Source organism: Mangifera indica, chromosome 6 (assembly GCF_011075055.1).
Source record: "Mangifera indica cultivar Alphonso chromosome 6, CATAS_Mindica_2.1, whole genome shotgun sequence".
NCBI classification, from domain to species: Eukaryota; Viridiplantae; Streptophyta; class Magnoliopsida; order Sapindales; family Anacardiaceae; genus Mangifera; species Mangifera indica.
In genome coordinates this window covers 3,169,105-3,196,665 of record NC_058142.1, presented here as the reverse complement: position 1 = coordinate 3,196,665, position 27,561 = coordinate 3,169,105, and the positions used below count along the sequence as shown (strand labels likewise).

General features: G+C 34.0%; 4 protein-coding genes and 1 pseudogene across 4 annotated transcripts; 2 read left to right on the top strand and 3 right to left on the bottom strand.

The window, feature by feature from the left end:
• Positions 1-192: 192 nt before the first annotated feature.
• LOC123219210 (dof zinc finger protein DOF1.4-like) lies at positions 193-1,855 on the bottom strand. Its single transcript, XM_044641016.1, has one exon. The coding sequence runs from the start codon at positions 1,540-1,542 to the stop codon at positions 685-687; it is 858 nt and encodes a 285-aa protein (XP_044496951.1). The 5' UTR covers positions 1,543-1,855; the 3' UTR covers positions 193-684.
• Positions 1,856-7,390: 5,535 nt separating this feature from the next.
• On the bottom strand, positions 7,391-13,773 carry LOC123219209 (splicing factor 3B subunit 2-like). The gene is made up of 18 exons (XM_044641015.1): positions 13,400-13,773; positions 12,450-12,569; positions 12,246-12,371; positions 12,044-12,106; positions 11,601-11,708; positions 11,013-11,090; positions 10,340-10,432; positions 10,112-10,198; positions 9,614-9,715; positions 9,423-9,542; positions 9,261-9,323; positions 8,866-8,999; positions 8,601-8,682; positions 8,446-8,504; positions 8,302-8,347; positions 7,968-8,059; positions 7,805-7,874; positions 7,391-7,672 (listed from the first exon to the last, which is right to left on the bottom strand). The coding sequence occupies exons 1-18, from the start codon at positions 13,637-13,639 to the stop codon at positions 7,601-7,603; spliced, it is 1,755 nt and encodes a 584-aa protein (XP_044496950.1). The 5' UTR covers positions 13,640-13,773; the 3' UTR covers positions 7,391-7,600.
• A 988-nt stretch (positions 13,774-14,761) lies between these two features.
• On the top strand, positions 14,762-17,284 carry LOC123218380 (probable polyol transporter 4). The gene is made up of 2 exons (XM_044639829.1): positions 14,762-15,078; positions 15,705-17,284. The coding sequence occupies exons 1-2, from the start codon at positions 14,892-14,894 to the stop codon at positions 17,066-17,068; spliced, it is 1,551 nt and encodes a 516-aa protein (XP_044495764.1). The 5' UTR covers positions 14,762-14,891; the 3' UTR covers positions 17,069-17,284.
• A 1,763-nt stretch (positions 17,285-19,047) lies between these two features.
• LOC123219558 lies at positions 19,048-21,994 on the top strand (annotated as a pseudogene).
• Positions 21,995-23,890: 1,896 nt separating this feature from the next.
• Positions 23,891-25,741, bottom strand: LOC123218616 (uncharacterized protein At4g19900). The gene has a single exon (XM_044640120.1). It carries the CDS (start codon positions 25,555-25,557, stop codon positions 24,220-24,222), a length of 1,338 nt encoding a protein of 445 aa, XP_044496055.1. The 5' UTR covers positions 25,558-25,741; the 3' UTR covers positions 23,891-24,219.
• Positions 25,742-27,561: the final 1,820 nt, after the last annotated feature.

Sequence of the window (27,561 nt, the reverse complement as noted above, 5' to 3'; positions counted from 1 at the left end):
TAGTAGGGGAATGAATGGATGGGAATTCAGCAGTTAATATTATATTTGTCAACAGATTTCAACATGAATAATATATAAGTAGAAAGCCTTGTAAATTTTCCTATAGGAAATAATTGGAAAACATACTTTACAACACAAACTTCTGTCAGGGCTTGGAAAAGAGAATGATTCTCAACAAGTGGACATAAATTTTGAGCAACAAATCTCATGGAGTAAAATATTATTTAGATATCCAAAAACAGATATACATATCCACAAGAATCTCCATCACATCTAGCTGTAGAACTCCAACTCACATATGCCTCTGAAATGTGATCACAATTATATCACTATCCCCCAAATTCTATCATTTTAATTCTGTCATAAACAACTCTTCCTAACCTATCTTTACATTCTTTCTTTTTTCCTTTTTCTGGGAAGAAACAAGAAAGAGTGACACATAAATGACAAACGAAGACACCTACATGAAGCTGAAACTTTTTTTTTTTCTTTCTAAATGGCAGCTTCAATTAGTCCACATCTCATACAACAGTTACATAAGGTTGAGAGATATGACTGTGCTTTGAATGATTAATTAACCAGAAGAAATAGACTCTCTTTAATCTCTGAAAAACACAAACACCCCAGCTCATGAAGAAAAAAGATCGACAGACCCTAGTGACATATAGTCAATTGAATTTTCTTTCAAGGTTTGATGTCAGAATCATCCCATGACATGTTGAGATCAGTAGAGACAAAGGTTTCAATATCATCCCAATTCCAGTAATTTGTCATGTCCATTTCACTGCTTGTAGTAGCTATTTGAGCCCATGGCTGCTTGACTGTGTTGCTTGTTGTGGGCATAGTTGGATTCTCTATGGTTTCTCCTGTGTATTGTGTTGTGTCAAAAGAAGTTGAACTTGCATAAGGAAGGTGCAAGCTTTGATTTTGAGGCGCCAATTGAACACCAGAACCATTAAAAACTCCATTGCTGGAGCTCATTTCCTTAGCGTCCAAACTGCCTGAGTTGACAAGATCCTGTTGTAACAAAGTAGGAGGATGAATCGACGCTTGATAAAGTATGCCAGACAAGTTCCTTTGATCACCAATTGCGAAAGAAAGATTCTGTCTGGGCTGCTGACATTGAACTCCCAGTTGGGTATTATTAACCCTGTTACTGGTGTCACTACTGGCGGCTGTTGCAGTGCTGCTTGTGGTGGTGGTGTTGGTGTTGGTGTTGGTGGCCTTATTTGACGCTTTGAGACGCTTGTTTTTGCGGCCACCGCCAACAGGAACATTCCTCAAAGTGCCACCTTTAGTCCAGTGCCTCTTACAAGTTTTGCAGAAGTGCCTAGGCTGTGACTTGTTGTAATTATTATAGTAACAAAATTTAGTGTTTGTTGAATCACACCTCGGACACTTCAATGGCTCAGCCTGCTGCTGATTTTGTGGATGTTGCCGCTTCAGTGATGGCGGCTTGGGGAGCTCCAAGGTTTGAGCTTGCAACAGAGCCTGGCTCCAACCATGCCCATCACTAGAAACTTGCTTAGAACTTAACCCCATGAATCTCAAGAACCCCAAAACAAAAAATATATACTGTGACGATCAAACAATAACGAAACTGAAACTCTATCCCTTAGAGCGAGGAGCAAGAAGAGAGATGAATCTGAAGAACAACAAGGAGAAAAAGAAGAAGATGAGATTGTTGGTTAAAAGCCAAACAGCTGAGAAAAGTTTAGGAAGATGATGAGAAGTGAGCATGTCTTTGAGTGATATCTATCTGTATCTTGTATGATATACTTTTCCCTACCTGTAAAAGCTAATGAAATTATGATGATTGATGTCGAGAACGCGAAGATGGGAAGAAGCCTTGTGTGTAACACATGTTAAATAGGCCAACAAACTGACACTTGTGCTGGTGGATTGAAGATACACTGAACTACTTCCTTAGCCTGGAAGGTGTATGTTTGATTTACTTACACGTGGGTGCCCCTGGGCCATTGATAGTGCTTCGTCGCTGTAAAGGGGGTGTAGATTTTCACTCTATTATACTATAACAATTTTAAATCAAAAAAAATTATCTATTACTTGGGTAATAATCAATTATGGACACTAATAAAGATTTGTTTCTAAAGGTGGTAGATGAATTTTAGTCAAGAAGGAATAATATTTAATTATAAAATAATATTTTATTATTAATAATTAAATTAATAATTATTAAACATTAGAAAGCACATACACACATTATATGATGTATTTATATTTTTCTCAAATATAAACGTCTATAAATTGGTGGGAAATATTTTGGGATACTTTAAAAATATAAAAATTTTGAAATATGTTTTTTTATTATTTTTTAATCGATTAAAATTTAATTTTATATTTCACTATCTCTGATAATTTTGTCTCCTCTTCTCTTCGGCATCTAAAATATTTCTTTTCTTCGACGTGTTAAACCTCATTTCTTCTCTATTTATGGTTTTTTCAACTGTCGATAAAAGTTCAAAGATTAGTTTTGTTAGATTAGTCGATAACACTAGTTGACAAATTTTTTCATCATTGTCAGTGCATCGACAGTAGAAAATCATCTCCTCTTTGATGTCTCTAACTCTCAGCGAACTGATTATGTCATACTTTTTAGTCCATAAATCATTTGTAACTTGTAATTTGTACGACTTTGCTTTGTTTTACTTTCAAAATTCAATAGGTTATCTAAATTTTAAATTAGTTTCACTCACTTCTAGTTGTGAGTTATTATTTGAATGATGTTATTCTGAATTAACTTTGTATTAAGTTGCATACCATCTCTTTCTTTACCATGGTTGTTGGTTGATAAATCAAATTAGTTGAGTGTTCAATAGATATTACTTTGAATTACATTGTTATTCGATTGTCAGTTAATAAATCAAATTGGTTGAATACATACTTTATTATTGTTAAAGAGTTGTATTTTTTAAAAAAATACTGATTATTATATTTTTTATAAAAATTAATATCCACACCCTATATTTTACACATTTATATATTTTTTTAGATTATTATATTTTTTAATAAAAATTATATTCATACCTTATATTTTTTATATTTATATATTTTTTTCATATTTTTGTTTTCCATATTTTCTAAAAAAAATACATTTTAACCTTTTTGTTTATTCGTTTTCACACTTCTGTTTTTGTACCACTTAGGTTACAAGTACACATAGCAGGGCTTATAATTTAGACAGAGGTGGACGAAAGTTGGGAGTGAGATACTAGGAGAATAGAAGGTGGCGAAGAAGAGAGGTTGGGGAAGGCACCCATGATTCGAAATAGTTGGCATCACGTGATGGGAGGTTAGTGGTGAAGCAAATGGGCAATGCACATGGGCATTCATGTCTTAGACTGCACGAGGTTCAGCCATATAGGCCATGGCCATGTGTGTTAGCTGCATACACTACATTATTGAGAGTAACACCAGAATTTGTATATTTTGTACATATGTTTGTAGAAGAATTGTCTAAGGGTAATATATGTTTGCATAATTGTCTCTGAGATATGACATTAGAAAAATGAGTTCGACAGATGTGGTCCATTGGTGTCAAATTACCGATCGCCGCCCGTCAAATGACAAGATTTTCAATTTTTAATAACATATCATCTAAATTTTTATCTGGGTATTTAAAATTGAATATATATAACATTACTTATCGATCTTTTGTTTAGTCACTTCTGTTCCTCATAACACTCTAATGGAAAACATATTGATTTTATTAAAGACTCATCAATAACTCAAAGGTAGTCTTAATGTTCATTCATATGTTATTATATGTGTATGTATTATTTTTTATTTTATTCAAAATTATTTATTCACTTAATAACGTATTATCTGTATATTCAAAATTATATATATATAATTTTATTGTTATTCAAATTACGCAAACTTAATATGAATTCAACCGCTTTTTAGAACAAATAAAGGGAATCCCATAAGAAAAATGATGTACAAGAAGAAGGAATGATTGGGGCATGTTCGGAGTCAAATAAACAGGATTAAAAGAGGCACGTGCATATGATTAGGGCACGATGAAAGAGCAGGTTTAATGTAAACAAACAAGAACACTGGATTCTTGAGGGAATGTGAATGGAATTAAATAATAATTATATGAGTTGGTCGGTCGGTTAGGTAAAGTGGCTTGCAATGACGTTTTCAACATTTTCAGAAGGACAAAATAGAAGTGGATCATCTCTTCCAAACAAGGTGACTTATAATAATTATTATATATATAATTAATCCAACTTAATAAATATAATCACAAATTAGTCTAATCTTGCAGCCTAAACAAACCCATCAAGCCACTTTTACAATTCACACTCATTATAATATGAAGAATGCCGAGTCTTTGTTCAGGTTTGGTATCAAATTTTCATCATTAATCAGAGCTTTGTTGTCAATACACTATAAGATGAAGCATGGCCTAGTACAATTGATGGTTCTAGGTTGGTGGTGGTGGTAAGCTGCTTGATGAAAATTCAGTTAACTTGGATCATCCCTTTCAATAAGTTTCCAAATTTTCAGGTTAATCAGGTGTTTGTTGATCAAAAGATGAATGGGTGAGACATCATTAATCATGATAGTCTTGCTTATCTAACCAAAGACCACATGCTCTCCATAATTCACTGGACAAAATCTTTCTCCATCTTCCTTTTGTACATGTTTATACAAAGAATTATACCAACATAACAACAGTGTAACAAAGAGCTTTCATATAATCAACAAAAAATTAATAAAATAAAATAAGTAGTTTTTTATGTAATTCAATTATCCGAGAGAGTTATGTTTTATCTATATACAAATTAAGCATCTCTCTCATATTTTACCGATGTTTGACCATGAATGTTTTGTCTTGCTTTATCGAATACTCGATATTTTTCTTGTACTTTATCAAAAATGAGTTTATAATGAAACTATGCATGAATATGATGGAGGCAGCTTCATGTAACATGAGTTTATAATTGCAGTGCTGCTTACTTTACAGAAAATAATCGCCTCTTGCAAGTGCCAAAAGCTGCTTTTGGGATTGGCAACTTGTACTTCAATTATAATTAATAAAATACAAAAACACTTTGAGAACCATAAAACTGATTAACAGGGTGGATCATCATTACTTGATTTATAGTCAAACTAACAAGGTGATATGGTTGGGATTTGTCCAAAAGGAAATTTGAATGTACAAGAAATATCATTCCGATCATAAAGTAAAGGGTTCACGTCTCATTAATAATATTTTAAAATTAAATTTTTGATTTACTTAATTAAAAGCTTCGTAATATGATATAATTAAGATTTTTCATTATTCAACGGGCTTTACAGGATGCTATTGGTGTATGAATATCTAGTGGCCACCAGATTCAAGATGTGACTGTGAGTTCTTCATTTGAAGCACAATATTGTTCTTTGCTCTCAACATTGTTCAAACTCTCATAGTGGGAAAACCCAACTAGGATTAATTTCGAACAATTTTTAAACCACAAGTAATTTGTTAGCCGCAAGCAATTGCAGGCAACCCACAAAATCATATTGATGGGAAGGGTCAAAGAGAAGAGCCTTAAGTTTAGTACATGGGGCGGCAGAAACTGCCAAAGCTGAATCCAAGTGAAACGTCATGGAGTTTGACAAGAGATCATTCATTTATAATTTCACCAATTTAATCAAAACATCCAGTTCCAAACAGGGTTGTATGATTTTCGTAAAGATTTTATCACTTTTCCTCTTTAGTGAAGTGACCCGTGAGGCGGTGGCTGCATATGATGCTGAGACTTAAACTTGTCAAACATATAAATATACATAAATACATAAAATGAAGATGCATAAAGTTTGTTTGGTGCAAGAAAGAAATATTAGAATGATAGTGGTGGTGGGTCTGGCGGCTATGGAAAGAAAGAGAGTAAGGAGGAAGAAAGGAATAAAATTGAAAGTGAGGTTATGGGCTATGAAGGGCAAGGCCAGCCACAAGTACAAACTAGAATTGGAATGTAGCAAAATTAGAATGAAACAAGTGGTCGACAGCAAAAATAGAATTGAAAGTATTCATCTTGAGTAGTGCAAAATGAATCAAACCCCAATTTGATATAGAAAGATTTTGTGAAGTGATTAGACAATATTCATGGTTTTACGATTAGATACAATAAAATTATATATACCTATTTTAAATATACAAATAGATACAAAGTTGATACATATTATCATGTAATTAGATGATTTTAAATTAAAGATAAAATAACATTCAATTATATAATAATAATTATTTATATATTCAAAATTAGTATATATAATATTTATTTTTTAAGATTTCATAAGTAACACTATTTAAAACATTCAAACGATCCACCAATCCCCTTCAAAAGTATTATTTAATCCAAATACAATCGGCAGCAATGAAGTCTATCATCTAAGAATGGTTTGTATGTCATCAAGAATATAGGAATATGAGTGGCCAATTGCTAACACAACTCTATCCCGAAGCTGCCTCATTTGAATGTCCAAATGGATGGTTGGAAAGTTCAAGCAACAATACATTGCTTTGGGGAGAGTAGTTCGACGGATAAGGAAAAATTAAAACTATTTTGCCATCAATAACGGAAAAATTAGATAAATGGATGTTGAGAGACATTTACAATACGGATGAAACAAGCTTATTTTATCGCATGCAAGTCGATAATAACTCTCTCGCAACTAAGTGGTTGGACTAAAATATACAGAGGTTTATAACTGTTATTTGTTGCAATGATGATAATCTCAATTGTAAATATTAAACGAATTAGGTACAACGATGACATTTTTGCCTTTTTAATGAAATGGCTTAAGTGATTTGATAGTCGTTCGAATAAAAATACATTACTTAATGCAAAATTAAGTGAACAGATTCGGCAACCTCAGTATACTAATAGGAGGCATACTCTGGAAAAAAAAAATACTGTACAAAATAAAATTGTATAAATATTTTAATTTATCTTAAACTTTTAACCCTAATTATATACTTCTTTATGCATTTATTTAAACACTATAAATCTCAGAATTGACCCGTATTCATCAATGCGGAGTTGACAAGCCTCCAATTGGCTAGCATGCCACAAATCCCAATTTAGAATGGAAATGTTACTTTAATAAGCTTTCTACGTGTGTTACATTCACTGCCCTGCCCTCAATAGAGATAAGAAGTAACACTAAAAAATCCCCACTAAAAAGCTGTACAACACCTTTTTTTTTTTTAAATCTAAAGTGGAGGAACAAGGACATACCTTTAACGGATTTACTTGACATCTAAGCTTCCCTTTTCTTAACCAATAAGAACCTACCAAGCAAAACACTGTTGCTGATGACCAACAATTCCACCTTTTGGCATTGGATCTCTTTCTGATTCTAAAGTAGATTAATCAAACGATGTTAGATAGATAGATAGACAACAACATTTAATACAAATTTGTTTACAGCATATATTGGCATGGCAATTATTCTCTGGTAAACAAAAGCTCCAAACAAAACAAAATTTCTGTCTCTGCATTCTCATATCATGTCAAAATGTTTGCTTCCATTCCAACAAGGCCAGCCATTCCTAGCATCAGTAAACACATTGCCTCATCTAGAATTTGAAATCCTTTTTCTTTGATTTTCCTTCCTTTTCCTGCATCTTTCGCTTCCTCTTCTTTTCGTTCTGCATAATCCATACAGTCATTTTATCAACTTCGAAAGGGAAATTCCATTTATACTTAAAACATCTCTCTATCATGGACTACAATCTAATGCCATTTTCTTTATGGATGCTGTAACAAATAGTTAAACTCACCTCGGCAACCATGTCACTGAAATCCTCACGCTGACTACGCAGTTTCTCCTCCTCCCTTGCTTCCTCGTATCTGCAAAATTCACAAAAATAATTAACTCACATTGTTCTAGTGAATGCTAAAACATTAGCAATAACATATCCAATTCACAAGGTTTTAACTTACTTTGCAGGCAGAACATTGTCCATAAGTTCAAGCTCTTCTGGTTGTAGAGTGACATCAACTCTATCTGATTTTTGCCCTCTAAGCAGATCCACCTGCCAATTTTTAAAGAACAAAAAGGTGAGGAAATCTAATCACCAGAGTTTTCAACAAACCAAGCATCAGTTGCATATCCTATTACAGTGGAGTCTTTGCACCACAAACAATAATGGAAGAAGTGGTAAAATGATAAGAAAATGCGATATCACGGGAGAGAGAATTCAAATTATTAATTTTTCTATTTATTGGTGTTTCGAAAGCAAACTTAATATAAAGGATAAACACACTTCATCCTTACCCTTTTCGCTCCTGTCTTGTCTTGTGTGCCACTGTTAACCACATACCTGTAAACCAAAAGAACCAATAATAATAATAATCATATTATTAACCAAGATTTATAGAAATCAGGAACTGGAAATTCTGGAACAAATAAGTGGCATACGTGTGAGTTGTTCCAAGTAAAGTCCCTGGAGCAATCCTCTCTTCTTTTTCTTCAAGTACCTACAAGAAATAAGGGAGAAAAAATGTAAGTAGAAATGCCTACCATCTAACATGGACAAATGTTAATGTGAGAGATTTTCAAACTCGGTTACTCACTTGGTATAGAGGCCTCTCTGGTTCCTTTCTCTGTTGCTTACGAAGATCAATAACATCAGGTGTCTCAACACCAGTAGGTGTGCTGAAACAGGAAAAGCAAACTATATAGTCAGAACCTGTGACAAACCTAGAAAGACAGACAGGCTAGAACTTTACTATGAAATATTAGTTGCAAAAGATATGAAGTGCCATGCAGTACACAAAAGAGTCAATGCAGCAGGCCATCACCAACATAACAGCACACTGATGATGAAGAAATGTATACCTCGAAAGTGTATCTACAGATTGAATACCATCTTCTAACTCTTCTTCCTCAATTTCTTCTTCCTCTTCCTCCTCCTCTTCTTCTTCCTCTTCCTCCAAGTCACCCCAATGCTTGGTCTTGTCAACAGGCTCCTCCTGAATTGATATAATTAATTCAAATGAAGATAATGTCAATCAATTTCCAGATTAGGAATTCATGGGTTAAAGTTTGAGACTGAAAAAAAAACCCTTCAAACCAAAGGGTTGAGACCCACAAGAATAAAATTTAAATTTGGTAATCCCAGTCACAACTTGGCACAGTCACTTGAAACTCATATTTTGACTATTGATTATGGTTTTACATCTATATATATATATATATGGGCCAACCAAACCCAATCGTGCAGAGTCCCATACCTCATAGTTGGGCAGTTCTTGTTGCTGAACCCCGAAAACATCTCCATACAGAGGGCGTCCATACTGTTTATAATGACAAAAGAAATTGATTATAAACCAAGTATATTCTAAAAAGTAGCTGAATAAAAGTAATTTGAGACAAATTTTATATAGATCACATACTTCATCGACAGGAGGCTTGCCCCAGCCACCAGGGTGATAACCAAAGCTAGCTCCAGCAGGAATTGGAGCATTAAGCCCAGGTATTTTAAGATGTGGGTATGAAGGTGGTGGGCCATATCTCTACATGATCAAATCCATAGTTAGAAAAAACAAATCATAGATACAAAAGCAGACAATTTAGACAAACTCACCTGCATATTAATAAGCCATGGGGGTGGAGCACCATCTGGCATACCAAGAGCTTCTTTTAACTCATGTGACAATGTTCCGGGCTTCATCTCCCTTAGTTTTACCTACAGATCAAACAAACAAACACATGACTGTACATGCTAGTAAAGAATATGCACAAATCCCCACCACTTCATTATTTCAAAAAAAAAAAAAAAAAAAAGCAAAAACCAAACCTATTATCTACAAGTGTCCACATCATTTTATTCAAACCTCTAGGTAATGTTTAGTATTAAGCATGACCATGAGATATGGAGTGTTCTATAGTTGCATGAACAAATAATTAACTAAAAAAATCAAAAAGTCGCACATATCATTTCTTCCCTGTAATGCTATGATATGATGATAGTCACCATGTAATAATAACATGTATATGTAAACGCAGTCAGCACAAAAAATGCATCCAAATTGTAAAAGAATCAAGCATGTATGAGCACAAATACATATACAGCACAATGTACCTCAAATTCTTTCCCTTCATGGTACAAATCACCATGAGTTGTTAGCTTTGGCTTTGTCTGGTACTTAAAAAATGCATCATGGAGGACCTAAATAACAGAAACAAGAATCTTATCAAAAAAGGGCAATAACCATTGAAAACAAAATAAAAGGAGCAAGCACGTCACTCAACATAGAAAGAAGTACCAACTATAGAATTATAAACACATTAATCAAGAAACAGATGAAACCTGATAATCTATATCCATTTTCCCCATCTTTGGCTGCATACGTTCACGCTGCTTTTGTTTTAACTTCTTACCGTCCTCTTTTTCTATGTAAGCCTGTAAGAAAAAGAAAACGAAATAAGTTAACAGCGGCTTTCACAACACAGCACAGAACAGAATGGAACAGAAACTCGAAACAAAACCTAAATCCAGGATGTAAGAAAAGACCAGCGAACAGGGCCAATAGACACTACACAACACGGAATAAACGCAAGGACTTTATTAAAGACAAAGGTAATTGGGATCTAGATAGCACTACAAATATATTTGTGCCGACAGCACTACAAAGATATCAGGCTTTAACCTCTGTGGGCACATACAATGTACACAAACACATACAATGTATCAAAGTTCCAATGAGGGCAAATCTAGAGTAAAAAGAGAATTAAAGATAAAAAGGGGGAAAAAAAAGATAATGAATTCCAGTCTTTAACCTCTGATAAAATTAACTTAACTTGGCACCCTCATAATGTACACAAACACATACAATAATGATATCTAGCAAAATAGGCATCATGCAGGGAGCAAGTAAGATTTAGAGAATAGAACTCTGTTCAACAGATAAGAAAAAGGAAATGTGAACACAATAATAGAAAGAAAGAAAAAGTGAAGGAAACAATGATAAAATTTAAGCTACCTGTCTAATTTTCTCAATTCCTGTTGCAGCAATAAAATCAGGAAGCTGAAATGGTTGCTTCTCAATTCCACGCTTCCCCTGAAAACAAAAAATCCAAAACCGATTATATATCAGAAATTTTACAAATACAAAAGTTAATCTGCACCCAACTCAGATAACTTAAAAATGTGAAAATCTTATACGAATCTAGCCCGGGCATTAGGCACAATGGACAGGTATCTGAAATTCAAAGCAAATTAATTAGCACCTCAACAGGGAACAAAAATCTCCTACATCTAGCATGCAAAGGAAGCTGTTGTACTAAAGCTTTTCCTTTAAAAGCCAGATAAACATCTATATCCCAACCCACATTGGCCAATACATTTAATGAAATATAATTCAAGGGTCCTCTTTCCAAAATACATACAAGTCCAGGCTCCATGGATGTCACAGCAGCTCCCCTGCAAGAACCACATACATACATATAAGGGAAATCTTATCGCATAGATCTTTCCTCACTCTCTTCCCTAAACACCTCATGTTGACCAATCCCACATTGTGCATGCTTATTTCAATACACATTAGTCAAGTTTAGCAGAAATTACTAACCTGTAAAAATTTCCTCTTCTGACACCAATGCCTTGGAACGGGTACAGTATTTCTATATGCCTTCAAAAACACCAGCAACTTAGGGTCTGCGGCAGTTGCATCCCAAACCTGAATACAACATAAACAGTTAAATGAGTCAGGAAAAATAACAAAAAGTAGAACAGATTACCAACAATTACAAGAAACTAGAGAGAATATTGGCAGGGATTAAAACAGTATATCAAAACAGAACTTGTGAATTAGGTGATCAAAATGATGTCTTATAGGATCCTTAACACATATTTTATCTCTCTTTGCAAATAGTCAACAGATATAAAAATTAATTTTATCAATCGCATTTATCCCCAAGTCAAGAATGAAGAAAACATACTACATCACCAAAAAGAAGGAAAGAGCACATGAATCCAAATCAAAAAATGAAACATAGGGGCATTTATCACTACCTCAACAACATCAGGCCTTGAGCAAATCTGTTTCAATTCAGCAATCTTCATCCGTCGTTGAAGCTGAAAAAAGATTTTTAAAAAATCTCAGTCTCGTGCCAGCAATAGTAACAAAAACAGTAATACACAATGATGAACATATGGCAATTATATGATTAACTTTAAATGAAGAAAAACAAAACATTCAATGAAGCACCAAAACCTTTTTCTTTTTATTTGAAAGGCCTTTCTCTTTTTGTTGGTCATCCTGTTCTTCCTCTTCTGAATCTGAGTCAGCCTTCTTCTTTGAGTCTGCATTTTTGGCAGCCTCATCTGCTTTATCATTCTCCTGGATAAATACACAAAATTCAGCTTAAACATTCTGACCAAAAAAAGAGGAAGTCAAATTAAAAGTTCACACATTTACCTCAGAACTAGCAGCATCATTAAAAGTGAACTTCTCAAATATCTTTCTAAATTCGTCATCCATACCATCTACTAGCTCTGCTTTCTCTGGGACATATTCAATAGTAACTTGCTCATGAACCTGACAAATAATTTTAAACAGTTGCACAAGTCACAATGATTGCACTGAACCAAGCAGATGCATAAAGAATCATACAAATGTCATTGGCTATAACTAGTTCAGTCTAAATTACTAAAAAATAAGAAATCATCCCAAAAATTCAAGTTCTATATTAATTCCTCCCCTCCAACTACTAAATGCCTATACAGAACCCAGAAACTAGCTCATCCATTAATGCATCCACTCAACCTACTGCACCTCTTTGATATAACATACCTAAAAACTGTTGGTCAAGGCAATTAATGAATCTTGACTTCTAAATTCTTGTCAACATTATAAGGAAAAAGGATCCAATTAGTGTGTCCAAAGATTAAGATTCGTATGTATTTTTTTACTGTAATATTGAAAGATACAAACCAAATAGAGATCAATCTGAAATATGAATATTTATCTTCAAGTCCCAAACAGACTCACAGGTTCACCATCCTTATCCATGGCTTAATCCGCAACACAACAGCTCGAATACAAATAGATACACTTCCTTCCCATTCAACCAACAGGTTCTATTCTACAGACCATTTTATATAGACTACAAGGCCGATCTTCATTATTTACTTATTCATTTTCTAGATGAAAGTAAAACAACGGCACTAGCACAAAATAACATACATACGGCTCTCTCTAGCAACTCGGAAACCTAATTATAACTCACACTAACCTTAATTCAGTTAGCCCCAAAATCAACTCACTATAACCTAAAAATTCATCCTTCGTTCAAATCGACAAACATAAACACATGCATAGATATAAATAAAAGAATAAAAAATGAAACCCTAGAAGTATAGCGAGACCTGTGGTTGAGGATCGGCGTTCTCCTTGGCCTCATCTTCGTCTGTTTCGTTTCCGTTGTCGGCATTAGAGTCAGTGGCCTGCTTGGAGGCCTTGTTCTTCTTCTGCTTCCGCCTGCGACGGCGCCGTTCGCTCTCTTTGGACTTCTTGGCAGTGGCGACGTTAAAGTTAGGGTTTGTGGTGCTCAGATCTCCGTTCGACAAAGCGGTGCCGTTTTGGACCGGAAGAGTGTCTGCTGCCATGTTTCTGATGATAAAGCAACTGAAATGACGACGAATCGGGAGGAGAAAGTTTCAGTCTAAAAAGGAGGAACGCCCCATCGATAGTTTATGTACCACGCGACAGTATGGTTAATATTCTGGTCCCCAACAGCCAATAGGAGTTTGGCATGAACCGCTAATTATTTTTATATTATTATTTGTATTACTATTACTCATAATATTATTTATTATTAATTAAATTATTATAAAAATATATTAATTAAAATAACCCAATTTTAAAAATTATATAAAAAATAAAAAAATTGGTCTCAGTTTAGAGGATGGCACAGTGAATAAACTAAAATTTCTCTTACTTTTCAACTATATGTATAATTTTAGTTAATAAAAAGTTCACGGTCGCCTCTATACAATGCAAGCGAACGAACAATTATGAGTAAATAAGCATTAACCAGTATAAACTCTTAAAAAATAATTTAAATAATAAAAAAAAAGAAATTTTATGTATAAAAGGAAATAGGGTAAAATCTTGTTCACTAATAATTTATCAAAATTTGATTAGTGATGTGGCAGAGACACGTGTTGAATTTTGATTGATGAGATGAAAGAATAACAGGATACATTAGCTGACTTTGGTCAACAGGAACATCATCCGGGCCCGCCCTGTTCCGGATCTTAAGCAGGCAAGCACACAAATAGCATTAAATAATTTGAAAAACTAACCACTAGTAAAAATGGCCACCGCTATATATTTATTCCAATTATTCCTCTTCGTCATATTATTGGTTACTTATGGATAATTTATATAAGATCTCATTTAATATTAGGAACTTTACATAATTACACCATTCATCACATTTTTTACTTAATAATTAATAAATTATTTTCATAAATAATATATTATTATATAATTAAATAATTTTAAATTAAAAATAAAATAATATTTAAATACAATACCAAGTCTCTAATCACATATTAAATAAATCAAAAATTTAATTTTAAAATACTATAAACAAGAATTTAAACTCTTTTTTTTTTTTAATGTAGATATTTTTTAAGAAGAATGAGCTATTATCGAGTTACCATAAATGTGGTTACTTTTCCTAAATCTTAAAGAATGGAAGTGTTGTTTTCACACTCACAAATAAAAAAGACAGGAACTTTTGTCAGAACCCATCTTTCTCCTTTTGAGCGAACGCAAAGAGTGAAGGAAGGAGACATATAACAATAATCTTGTAAATATCGTTCACACAGTGTAATTTACGCAGAAGAGGAAATGGGTTTGCAAGAGAACGGTAACAAGTATCAGAAAATGTCTAGTCATGGAAATGGAGAAGGAATAACATTATCTAATGCTCAAGATCAGGAAAAAGAAGTGGTTTTTATTAACAATGGTAGCGCAAAACAATATGTTACTGCCTGTGCCATCTTTGCTTCTCTTAATTCTGTGCTCCTTGGCTATGGTTAGTATTTCTTCTCCCTCTCTTTCTCTCGCTCTAATATCAATCCAATTAATGAGACAGGGAAATGCAAATTGCAGAACGGGAGTGATTATGATACTTTGTACTTATAAATGGCTGGAAATTCTGCTTTTTGTTTTGTTGTAATTGTGCTTTACTAACCTACCTTTCTTATAAAGTTCTAGAGTAATATTAAAGGAGACTTGGTTTTCCATTAACATCATGTACCTGGTGCTGGTAGGGCAGTTTGTAATATATGCCGCATTTACTGTTAGCAGCAGAAGAAGCGCAGCATTGTAAACAGTAATTATGTAACATTAAAGAAATAAGAAGAACTAATCAATGCAAAATGATTTTTAGAATTTGAATAAGATTTGATAAATTGGCGATTTTGCACTAGCTTGCTGAAACTTCTGATCCATTCTGACCTACAATTTCTGAATAACAGTGTTCTATGGTGTAATGGGAAGGGTAAACAGACAGTTAAGTGTTCCAACCTATCTTGTTAAGTACTTTTGGATTATGATTAACATTAAACTCAAACCCCAGTTTCGTTTTGTCCTGCTAGCTGGATTATTTGTGTGTGGTTGTATTCTTAATTTGAGACACATGTCCTAATCACTTTGCAGATGTGGGTGTAATGTCTGGAGCAATCATATTTATGAAGGAGGATTTAAAGATAAGTGAGGTACAACAGGAAGTTCTTGTTGGCATTCTGAGCATAATTTCACTCTTGGGTAGTTTAGCCGGGGGCAAAACATCAGATGTCCTTGGTAGGAAATGGACAATAGCCCTTGCAGCCATTGTCTTTCAGTCAGGTGCAGCTACAATGGCTCTTGCCCCTTCTTTTACAGTACTAATGATTGGAAGGCTCTTGACTGGTGTGGGAATAGGATTTGGGGTCATGATTGCGCCTGTGTATATAGCTGAGATATCACCATCTGTCACAAGAGGATCACTCACCTCCTTTCCTGAGATCTCTATAAATATAGGAATTTTGCTCGGATATATCTCGAATTATGCTTTTCATGGACTACCAGAACATATAAACTGGAGGATCATGCTTGGTGTGGGGATCCTTCCATCAGTCTTTATTGGATGTGCCCTGTTTGTGATCCCTGAATCCCCCAGGTGGTTGGTGATGCAGCAAAGAATTGATGAAGCAAGACTAGTGCTTACAAAGATAAATGAAAGTGAAAGAGATGTGCAAGAGAGATTGGCTGAAATACAGCAAGCTGCTGGGAGTGCTCACGCTGAGAATTATGAAGGGAAAGCTGTGTGGCATGAAATTATAAATCCTACTCCTGCAGTTAAAAGAATGTTGATTGCAGGTTGTGGAATCCAATGCTTCCAACAGATTACAGGTATTGATGCAACTGTGTATTACAGCCCCACTATCTTTAAAAATGCTGGTATTAAGAGCAATTCCAAGCTTCTTGCTGCAACTGTTGCTGTTGGGTTTACCAAAACTTTATTCATCTTGATTGCTATACTTCTTATCGACAAAGTGGGAAGAAAACCTTTGCTTTATGTCAGCACAATTGGAATGACAATTTGCTTACTTGTTCTAAGCCTTTCTCTAACATTTATGGGGACTGGACACCTTGGGATTGGATTGGCAGTTCTATCAGTTTGTGGCAATGTAGCTTTCTTCTCTATAGGAATTGGTCCGATTTGTTGGGTATTATCATCTGAAATTTTCCCTCTAAGGCTTCGAGCTCAAGCCTCCGCTCTGGGAGCAGTGGGGAGTAGGGTCAGTAGTGGTGTTATTGCTATGTCTTTCCTCTCCCTATGTCGAGCAATTACAGTGGGTGCAACCTTCTTCATCTTTTCACTGATTTCAGCTGCATCTGTTGCTTTCGTCTATACATGTGTCCCAGAAACGAAAGGGAAATCTTTGGAGGAAATTGAAATGCTGTTTCAAAATGAAAGAGATTGGCAAGGTGGTGAAGTTGAATTAGGAGATGCAGAGAGTCTAGTGCAGAGACAATAGTGAGTGTTAGTCACTAAACCATAATACTTTCTTTAGGAATGCTTGTTATTCTAAAACTAAAACTAGTCCTCAGTAGAAGTTATTTGCATCCATTGTGAAGCCTACAGAAACTCAGAATCACATCATAAGCCATTCTTTCTTTTCACAAAGCATTATTGACATTGGTATAGTCATGTACTTACAGAACCACAAGTGAAATTTCTTCATTCAGACTTATCAGTGTGTTTGATATTTGGAGCTTAAAGGGTGGAGATCAACTTTAAAATAATTAGGCAAAATGTTAACAATTCAAATAATCTATTATGATAGGGAATATGTAACAGAGTATTTTGGTTTCTTGAATAAGAGTTATCAGTTTATGAATAAATGAGCTTATGGAGACTATTCCCATGCCAACAAGCATAATCACGTCCTCATGAATGTGAAGATACCCAGTAAAGCTCAATTCATTAGCAATGAAAAATATGATCAATGGTGTTTCCAATTCCACTTAAATTTACACTAACATTTCAATTAATTTTGATAAGATGCTCAATTATAATTTTATTTAGAAAGCAATAATGTTATTTATACAAATTAATCTTTATAAACTAATATAAAAAATATGGACAAGTACAAATAGAAAAGTAAATATGGAACTTTGGTAAATATAAAATAAAAGTAAACTGACAAATTTAGTAGTAAGAAAAAAGCAGCGTATAGAAAATAAAGTTTGGTTTGAGGCATATTAGTGCTATTTGCCTCGCCAATTATAAGATGCATTTGACTTCATAAAAAGTAAACTTATATGCACTAACAGTGAGTTTTAGTTTACGTACTAATGATAACATATCATTTATATGATTAGGTATCACTTTATATATAATTTAAAGTCATTTTATTATATAATATATATTTAATTTAAAGTTATTCAATCATATAATAACACATTAATATTATTAGTTAATGCATAAATTAGTAATGCAGTTAATGGATAAATAAAATGCAGACTGAAAATTGGAGTGACACTAGAATCTTCATTCTATTAAATGTTGGAAGTTCTGTGTTTGATTTTGATGTGATTGTACTTTACTCACCTACTTTTGTTATAAATTTTACATTAATGTTAGAAGGTTCATGGTTTTCAATTAAAACATCATGAAGTGTAGTAGATTATGTGAACTTATATATTGAACATTGAATGAGCCTTTGTTTTTGCTACTGAGAAATAATAGTTAATTGCTGTAATCCTTCTTGTTAAGTAATTTGAGAATATGTTGATTCGAACTTCCATCCTAGCTTTGTTGTTATCATGTTGGCTGGATTAGTTGTGTATGGTTCAATAAATTTACAGTATGTCCTAATCACTCTGCAGATGTGGGTGCAATGTCTGGAGCAATTACATATGTTAGGGAAGATCTAAAGATAAGTGAGGAGCAACAAGAAAGTTCTTGCTGGATCTTTTAGCATAGTTTCGCTTTGGGGTAGTTTAGCTGGAGGCAAAACCTCAGATTTACTTGGTAGAAAATGGACACTAGCCCTTGCAGCCATTGTTTTTCAGTTGGGTGGAGCTATAATGGCTTTTGCCCCATATTTTACAGTGCTAATGATAGAAGGGGTTTTGGCTTGTGTGAGGATAGGATTTTACAGTACTCCTGCAGACTGCTGCTACAAGGAGATATTGATTGCAGGTTGTGGAATTCAGTGCTTCCAACGGGTTACAGGTATTGATGCAACTGTGTACTACAGCCCCGCCATCTTCTAAAAGGCTGGGATTGAGAACAACTCTCAGCTTCTTGCCACCGCAGTTGTTGCTGTTGGGTTTGCCAAAACTACGTCCATTCTAAAGCCATAATTCTTATTGATGGGAAGAAAACCTCTGCTTTATGTAAGCACAATCGGAATGAAGATTTGCTCACTTGGCCTAAGTATTACTCTAACAAAATTAAGCACTTAAATATAGAAAAACGTGTTTCGATTGTGGTTTAGAAAGTACTTTTACTTGGTTAGGCATTTCGTCTGGTGGGTTCATGTTGATGAATATAATATTATATACGCATGCTTGGAAGTTGTCAAGATTCATAAATATAATAACAAGTGCTTTGCTTACATTAATAGGCCCAAAAACTAACCACTCCTCACTTCATTTCATAAAAATTATTATATTATTGTAAAGTTCAACCATGTGATGTGATGTTTAAACAAGGGTTCTACTTTCTGGCTGCTCTCTGTTAGTGATAAATCACAAAGAGAGTTTAATCCCGACGCAGAAGTCAAACTGCAAACTTAGAAACATTAGATACAGTAATTTTTTCTGCCGGAGAAGAAATGGGGTTGCAGGTGAAGGGTAATAACTACTGGCGAATCGATAGTCACGGAAATGATCAAGAACGAGAGGTCGTTTTTATTAAGAATGGTAGCACGAACAAATATGTTATCGCCTGTGCCATCTTTGCCTCTCTCAATTCTGTGCTTCTTGGCTATGGTTAGTCTTTGGGAAATGCATATTGCAGACTGGAGTGATTATATGGAATCTGATCTTCATATATTAATTGGTTGGAAATTCGGCTTTTATTGATACTTTGAACTAAAAAAAGGGTGATAGATTATGTGTTGAACTGTATCCAATGTAATGTTGTATGACTTGCTGTTTACAAATGCTCCACCGCTTCTTTTTAACTTTCAAGAAGTAGAGTTTTTATGTGAAATTGTAAGGGGAAAATAATAGTTAATTTGTTGTTGTTATGTTGGCTGGATTGCTTGTGTGTGGTTCAAATTGATTTACATTGCGTCTCAATCACTCTGCAGATGTGGGTGTAATGTCTGGAGCAATTATATTTATTAAGGAAGATCTAAAGATAAGTGAGGTGCAACAAGAAGTTCTTGCTGGAATTTTGAGTCTAATTTCACTTTTGGGTACTTTAGCTGGGGGTAAAACATCAGATTTACTTGGTAGAAAATGGACAATAGCCCTTGCTGCCATTGTTTTTCATTCAGGTGCAGCTATAATGGTACTTGCCCCATCTTTTACAGTGCTAATGATAGGCAGGGTCCTGGCTGGTGTGGGGATAGGATTTGGGGTCATGGTCACGCCTGTATACATAGCTGAGATCTCAACTTCCGTCGCAAGAGGAACACTCACCTCCTTTCCTGAGATATTTGTAAATATAGGAATTCTACTCGGATATATCTCGAACTATGCTTTTTCTGGGCTATCAGTACATATAAACTGGAGGATCATGCTTGGTGTAGGGATCCTTCCATCAATCTTTATTGGATGCGCGCTATTTGTGATCCCTGAATCCCCAAGGTGGTTGGTGACCCAGGAAAGGGTTGATGAAGCAAGACTAGTGCTTTCAAAGACCAATGACAGTGAAAGAGAAGTGGAGGAAAGATTAGCTGAAATAAAAGAAGCTGCTGGGATTGCTAATGCTGAGAATCATGAAGCCAAAACCGTGTGGCATGAACTGATAAATCCTACTTCTGCAGTTAAGAGACTATTGATTACAGGATGTGGAATCCAGTGCTTTCAACAGATTACAGGCATTGAAGCAATTGTGTACTATAGCCCCACCATATTTTAAAAAGCTGGGATTGAAAGCAACTCTCAGCTTCTTGCTGCAACTGTTGCTGTTGGGTTTACCAAAACTATGTTCATCCTATTAGCCATAATTCTCATTGACAAAGTGGGAAGAAAACCTTTACTTTATGTAAGCACAATTGGAATGACAATTTGCTTACTTGGCCTAAGCCTTTCTCTAACATTTATGGGGAATGGACAACTTGGGATTGGATTAGCAATTCTATCAGTTTGTGGCAATGTAGCTTTCTTCTCTGTAGGAATTGGCCCCATTTGCTGGGTGTTATCATCTGAAATTTTCCCTCTAAGGCTTCGAGCACAAGCTTCTGCTCTGGGGGCAGTGGGGGGTAGGGTCAGTAGTGGGGTGATTGCTATGACCTTCCTCTCTGTATCTCATGCAATTGCAGTGGGTGGAACCTTCTTTGTGTTTTCACTTATTTCAGCTCTGTCAGTTGCTTTTGTCTATAAATTTGTCCCAGAAACCAAAGGGAAATCTTTGGAGCAAATTGAAAGGCTCTTTCACAATGAGGGAAAATGGCATGTTATGGTGGAATAAGATGTAAAGCAACTAGTGAAGAGACAATAGTGAGTGGTAGTTCTGATGTGGCATCCTCTCATTGGTGAGTTATTTTAAGACAAGTTGACTTTCTCTACCCACAGTGGTTGGTAAAGGAATGCTTGTAATTCTGAAACTAAAACTAGTGGCCACTGGTTGTTTTATGCATCTAGGTAAACCCTCCAGAAATGACTGTAAATGATTCTTCCACTAATTATTTTTCCCACTGGTATAGTCCTACAACTCTGGAACTACAAAAATATAATATTGTCATCAGAAATTTCATTTTCTTATTGCTGGAAGTATGTTTGAAATACATTTTCTCCCTTTATATGATTCTATTACTTTTGAAGCCCTTTTGGAGCCCAGTGGAGTGGAGACTGCTATGGAGACTATTACTAAAGTTATCCTTAGTCGTTGGTGGTTTGTTTGTGGATTGTGGGGATGGTGGGTGATGGTGGTGGTGGTGTTGTTGACAATGATAGGAAGGTGGTGGTGGTATTATCAACACTGGCGGGGGTTTTAGAATGGCAAGGTAGTTTATTTGTGGATTGTGGCGATATTGTTGTTGATGAAAGTAAAAGGTGGCAGTATTTATGATGGTGGCAAGTGGTTGTTTGAATGGCAAGACAATTTGTTTGTGGATTATGAGGAAGGTGTGTTGATGGAAGCAAGGGGTATTGGTGGTGTTGTTGACAGTGGCAGGAGTTGCTCATGCTATTGTTGACGATGGTGGCAAGTGGTTGTTTGAATGGTGAGATAGTTTGGTTGTGGATTGTAGTGGTGGTGGTATTGTTGACAATGGTAAGGATATTGGTTGTGTTGTCAATGACTAAACTGAAATCAATGAAGAGGATGTGAATTTGGTAAATAAACTAATGACAATTTCAGTATATTATTATTATAAGAGTATTTTCATTTTTTCTTTGTTTTTTGTCTTAAAATGGAACAAAATTTACTAAGAAAACCCAACATAAGGTGGGAATTTGTTATTTTTCAGCTTTAAAAGTGAAAACTTGTTATTCTAGCATAGACAAGATGGGAAATAATTTTTCTCTAGACAAATTACTGATCTTCAAGGTAAGTCTAAAATAGAACTAATTTCTGCATCATTGCTGTTTTTATGTAAACAGTAAGAAATAAGATATCGAAAATATTTAGTTCTCCCCTCATGACTAGGAGGAAGAAACTTGATTAACATGAACATATCTATACATAATGCACAAGGAAAATAAAGCGACATGGCTACAGAATGGCATGTGCAAACATTTAAGGACAATCCATAAAGCTAACTTGAATATTAATGTACAATCAAGATTCTGGTCCACAAGGCAACTTAGGAGCAGCCCCATCTTGAATTCAACCAGCTTTGAATGGAGACCACAAGTTTACCGCCCCTTTTACCCCGAAGTTTTACCAAAACAATGTAAAATTGTAACCCAGAATATAAGACAATATGCAGGAACTTGGCCATGTGCAGCCTCCATGAAAAGCAACATCATAATAGCAACTAACATGAACCATTCAAGAGTATTGTAAATCCATGAAAATATTTTCAAAAGGAAAAATGAAAAAACATGAAGATGTTCTCATTTAACTTTTCTCCTTTCTCTTCTTTTTCCTTGTTCATTTTATATTAAAGTTTCTGTAGCCACTAAACACTGAAGTTTTTTTTTTTTAAGACAAACAAGAAAAGTGATCTACTGCATCTAATCTTTCATTAATGCACTCAAGAAATAGTTTGAATGATAAAAGAATAAAATTTCAATCATGAGAGGGTTCAATTCCTTTCAGATAATATTTTAAAATTAAACTTTTACTTAACAAATAAAGTGATAATAAAGTCAATCACTAGTCCGAGTTTTCACTAGCTTAAGTTGGTCAGTTCAATTCAAATAAAATTTTCTCATTACCAAAAAAAAAAAAAAAAGAAAACTTTTCAATAATCTTCAACCTGTGCCATGGATAATCATGCTTTGAAGTTTGAATACTCGGTAAGAAGCTCATGTTTTAACCATCCAAGAGTGACTGCCAGTGGTAGATGGCTCATCAAATTTGTATTTAACAAACTAACTTCCTGAATAACTCATCACATATTCTTTTCCTTTTCTGGGCAATCACCATTTTATGCAGATCAAAATCTTCTATATCATGACACAACTAACCATATTAACCTGGCAAAAACTTCTCTATCATTTGACTAATTAAAGATGGTTTATTCTACTATTTTCTGAATGTATCATGCCCGGAAATGGCAATATGAAAATTCATTTTCAGAGACAATTCATATAAAACTTCTTTCTCTCTTAGTAATTAGATGGATTGCAGAATCTTTTTGTTCTTTGATATCTTTCCAGAGTGTCTGTAAAAACCCCAAAAGCAGGGGATAAATAGATGCCAAGTAAAAGCTCCTACTGAATTTTATATTTATGTTTATGGCACATGCTGAAGGATAAAAGTAAATGATAAAATGCATCATAGTGATGAAGACAAGGCCACAAAGTAGGTGCCAATATTGATTGGAAGGAAGCTGAAATATCACTATCATAATTTAATTAAGGAGAATCAGAATTAAATGATGACTTGTTCCTGTAGTCCTGTTAACAATTATTGTCCACTATAATCAAATCATAATAACTTGTTTAAGAATATAAATCAAAACCCCCAACATGTTTTAGCTCTTGCTCTTAAGAATGACAAAGACACATAAAGCTAAAATTATTACTTCCTTTTTCTTCAGATTTTCATATAGTGAAAGAAAATACAATTGCAAGAGAAACCAAGAAGTTATTGATTATGTAGTTCCTTTTTTTGAACCCACAATGGTGAAATTACCTGAGTGGTCCATAATCCACAGACAGCAGCAAAATGATGTTTCCCAGTCATATTTAATACATTGTCTTGTAAGGATATAGGGATTGACTGCTATATGGCATTCATATATCAAGAATATGAATCTGATAAATATATATTTTTTTTTTAATCACATTTTGTGAATATGAGACAATCAGCACAATGTCATAATTTATTCTGTACTTACAAACTTGAGAGCGAGGAATTGCAGAATATACAGCAGTCGAACCTTAAATGATCAATGATGCTCCTTTCTTCAACTTTAAGCAGTTTACTCTGTGTGTTCCATAGATGAACTGCAAAGCTTTGATGGCGAATAAGTTCAAGCTTCTTCTGCAAACATTTCGAATGAAACTCATTTTGAGGCCCTCCAAAGAAACTGTGTATTCTACTCCAATCAACAGGATAGAAAGCTGATGGAGGCATCACAGTGAAGTTGAATCCAGGTCTACCATTCACCCTTGATACAACTCTTGAGACCAAGTAAGGGCCATTATGACCCCACTTGCTACCATCAAATGTGAGTGCAAATTCTTGTATGAACTTGTAAAGTAATGGATGCTTCTTATCGAAAATCAACACAGCATTGTTTAATCTGGTCCAATTCTTGGTTCCAGGATCAACAGTTTGTGCTCCGATTGAATTCCTCAACTTGGAAAAACTTTTCAGCACTATAACATCTGTATCTAAATAAATGCCACCAAATTTATGCAACAAAGCAAGCCTAAGTAAATTAGACATATTTTGACCCAAAGAAATGATTCCAGGATCAACATTCCCTTCCTTCAATTTATTGAACCACCCTTCTGCAAAAGTATTCTTGAATAAGTAATCAAAATCAGGCTTAACTGCAATTAATTTGAAACCCTTATCTAAAAAAGGTTGAAGAAGAAGCTTTCCTTTACTTGAGTCCAATGAATTTGAGACCATGACCAGACAAGCATTGGGATGGGACTTAAATAAACTCTCTACAGCCAAAAACTCCCTATGACCGAATGAATTAAGTGAAGAAATCCAAGTCATAAAAAACCTCAACTTACATGAAGAATTATCAAAAAATTCTTTAACTTTGGCTGAAAACCGCCTAGATTTTGCTCCCAAACGAAGAATCATGAACTTGGTTCTCCTGTTATGCTCTTTTTGTGGTCCAGAAACAAAAGAACTATTAATAGGCACCAAGGAAAAGTTGTGTTTATGAAATAGAGGCAACTGGGTCTTCAAAATCACAGGTGGGTTCTCCTCTTTCACAGCATACAACACAGAGGAAGTGAACTTCTGAAGCGAGTCACCGGCAACTTTTTCCGGCGAGAAAATGGCGGGAACCGAAGAGATTTTGGCGCGAAAGGAAGGGAGGTGAATGTAGAATACGGAGAAAGCATTGTAAGCCAAAAGAAAAACAAGAAAAAGAGCAAGAAGGTAAGTAGGTAAGCAAAAGAGAAAAGAAAAAACAGATCTTTTAATGGTTTGCAAATGCAGAAGAAAGTAATGGAAGTGTTGATAAAGTTTGGTAATCGGATACATAATTAAGTGTTACTGCTTTTGAAGAAGCTAAAAGAAGTTGAAAGTTGGGTTGTGCTGAATTGCGTAGTTCCTAGTCAATGGAAGAAGCTAAAAAAGAAACTGCAGAAAGAGAATGAAAGGAGAGAAAAAATTAATGGGGAGAGGAGGCGGCAAAGCATAAAAAGGTGAAAACGTAAATGCATTTTGGTTTTGGCTTTGGACATCGGGAACCAAAAATTCACATGCATGTGGATGTGGGGTTCTACTTCTTCACTTTTGTTGTGAGTGAGACTGAGACAAACGGGAAGTAAAAGTCTGGTTCAAGTGGGAACAGATGATGTTACATTAAATTGTCATTGAATTCAAGAATTATTTGACAGAAATTCTTTGATTTGGATTAATATTAATTATGATTTAGATTTAATAAAATTAAATAATTGAATAAATTTAAGTGATTAATAAAAATAAGTTTAATATATTTAAATACTATTATCTGAGTAAATAATATAAGTGTGAGTTTTGAAATTTGTTACACCTCGATAAAGATAAAAGGGGTCAATTTATCTACTATAAATTAATTAGTTTTTTATTCTAAAATCTAATGTAGTATAATTTATTTATTCAAAATTATCATTCAAAGAGATTTATAGAGTAGAAATCAAGTCATATCAAAAGATGATTTCGATAAGTAATTTCAAACGCTTTATAGTTTCAAATTATATGAAAATCTAAATATTTATAAAACCGTAAAGTTTAATTCAGTATTTCATAATCTGTGCATAAAAATTTTGAATTATAATTATATAATTTTATGTTTGTTCACGTATAATAAATCTTATCTTATCTTATTTAATGTGATTAATTCTGATTTAATACGACACTCCAGCATTCAATGATACGATGACAATTGTTACTCAAATTGCAACCTACAAACTTTGTTTAGATGATTGAATATTGAATCCAAGCATCCAACTTTCCTATTTTTGTGTTTTTGGTTAAGTACAAGCATCCAACATTGCTCTCATCTTTCAATGACATTTCAAACCAGTAAGGTGGCAATTCTTAGTTTAACACATAATTATAAGAAATTTGCATTTATATTAAAAATTCGGCCCATAATTATTTTTCACTTGAACTTTGATGAAACGACTTTTTCCATCTATTAAAATTGGAAATTCATATATTCAAATGTTATCCATTTTCATTAATAAAAAACATTAAATAGAATGACAAAACAGTTATTTTACGCAATCCTTTCTATTTTTTTTTTCTTATTTTACTTTCTCTTCTCTCTTTGCTCTTCTTGATCCTTTCTCACCAATCATAAAAGAGTCTATTAGTTTCCCATGTTACCCATAATTGACCTCAATCAGTAAAATATCTTGTTAGAGAAGTGTTTTTCTATATAATTCTACAACTTCAAAAAAATGAAGTTATTCTATATTTGTCAAGATCTCATAAAAAAACTCATTGCAAGGAATAGGCAAAATTTGAAGCTTTGTAAGTTCATAGATTGAAATTGGAAGAGTTCTAACAATGACATTCGATAACAATGTCATGATCTTGATAAACATTAAACTATTACTTTATCGGTAAAGTCATCACATATGACATCATTCTACGTTTAGTAGTTAATTATTAAATTTTGGTTATCTATGATTAATTTATTTGTTTATTCTCTATACTATGATTGATGATAAAGACTAAGAAAACATTTATAGTTTTAATAAAAGTAAAAACATATTAATAATTAATATTTGTATTAAATATTTATGATTTTTTTATAATTTCAGTAAAAAAATATAAACTAGTAATTTAAAGTGAAATCAAATAATTTTTTTTAATAGTGGCAGTTGATAGATAAAAAATAATTTTTTAAAATTTAAGTGGTAAAAAATTTGTTACCTCATAAAAGTGGTGAAAGAAATGGTCATCTATCTAAAAATTATTATGTGCAACCATGTAGAGAGTTTCACTAGGCAGATGAAAATTCAAGCATTGGTTTTTGTTTTAAAGCTTTATGAA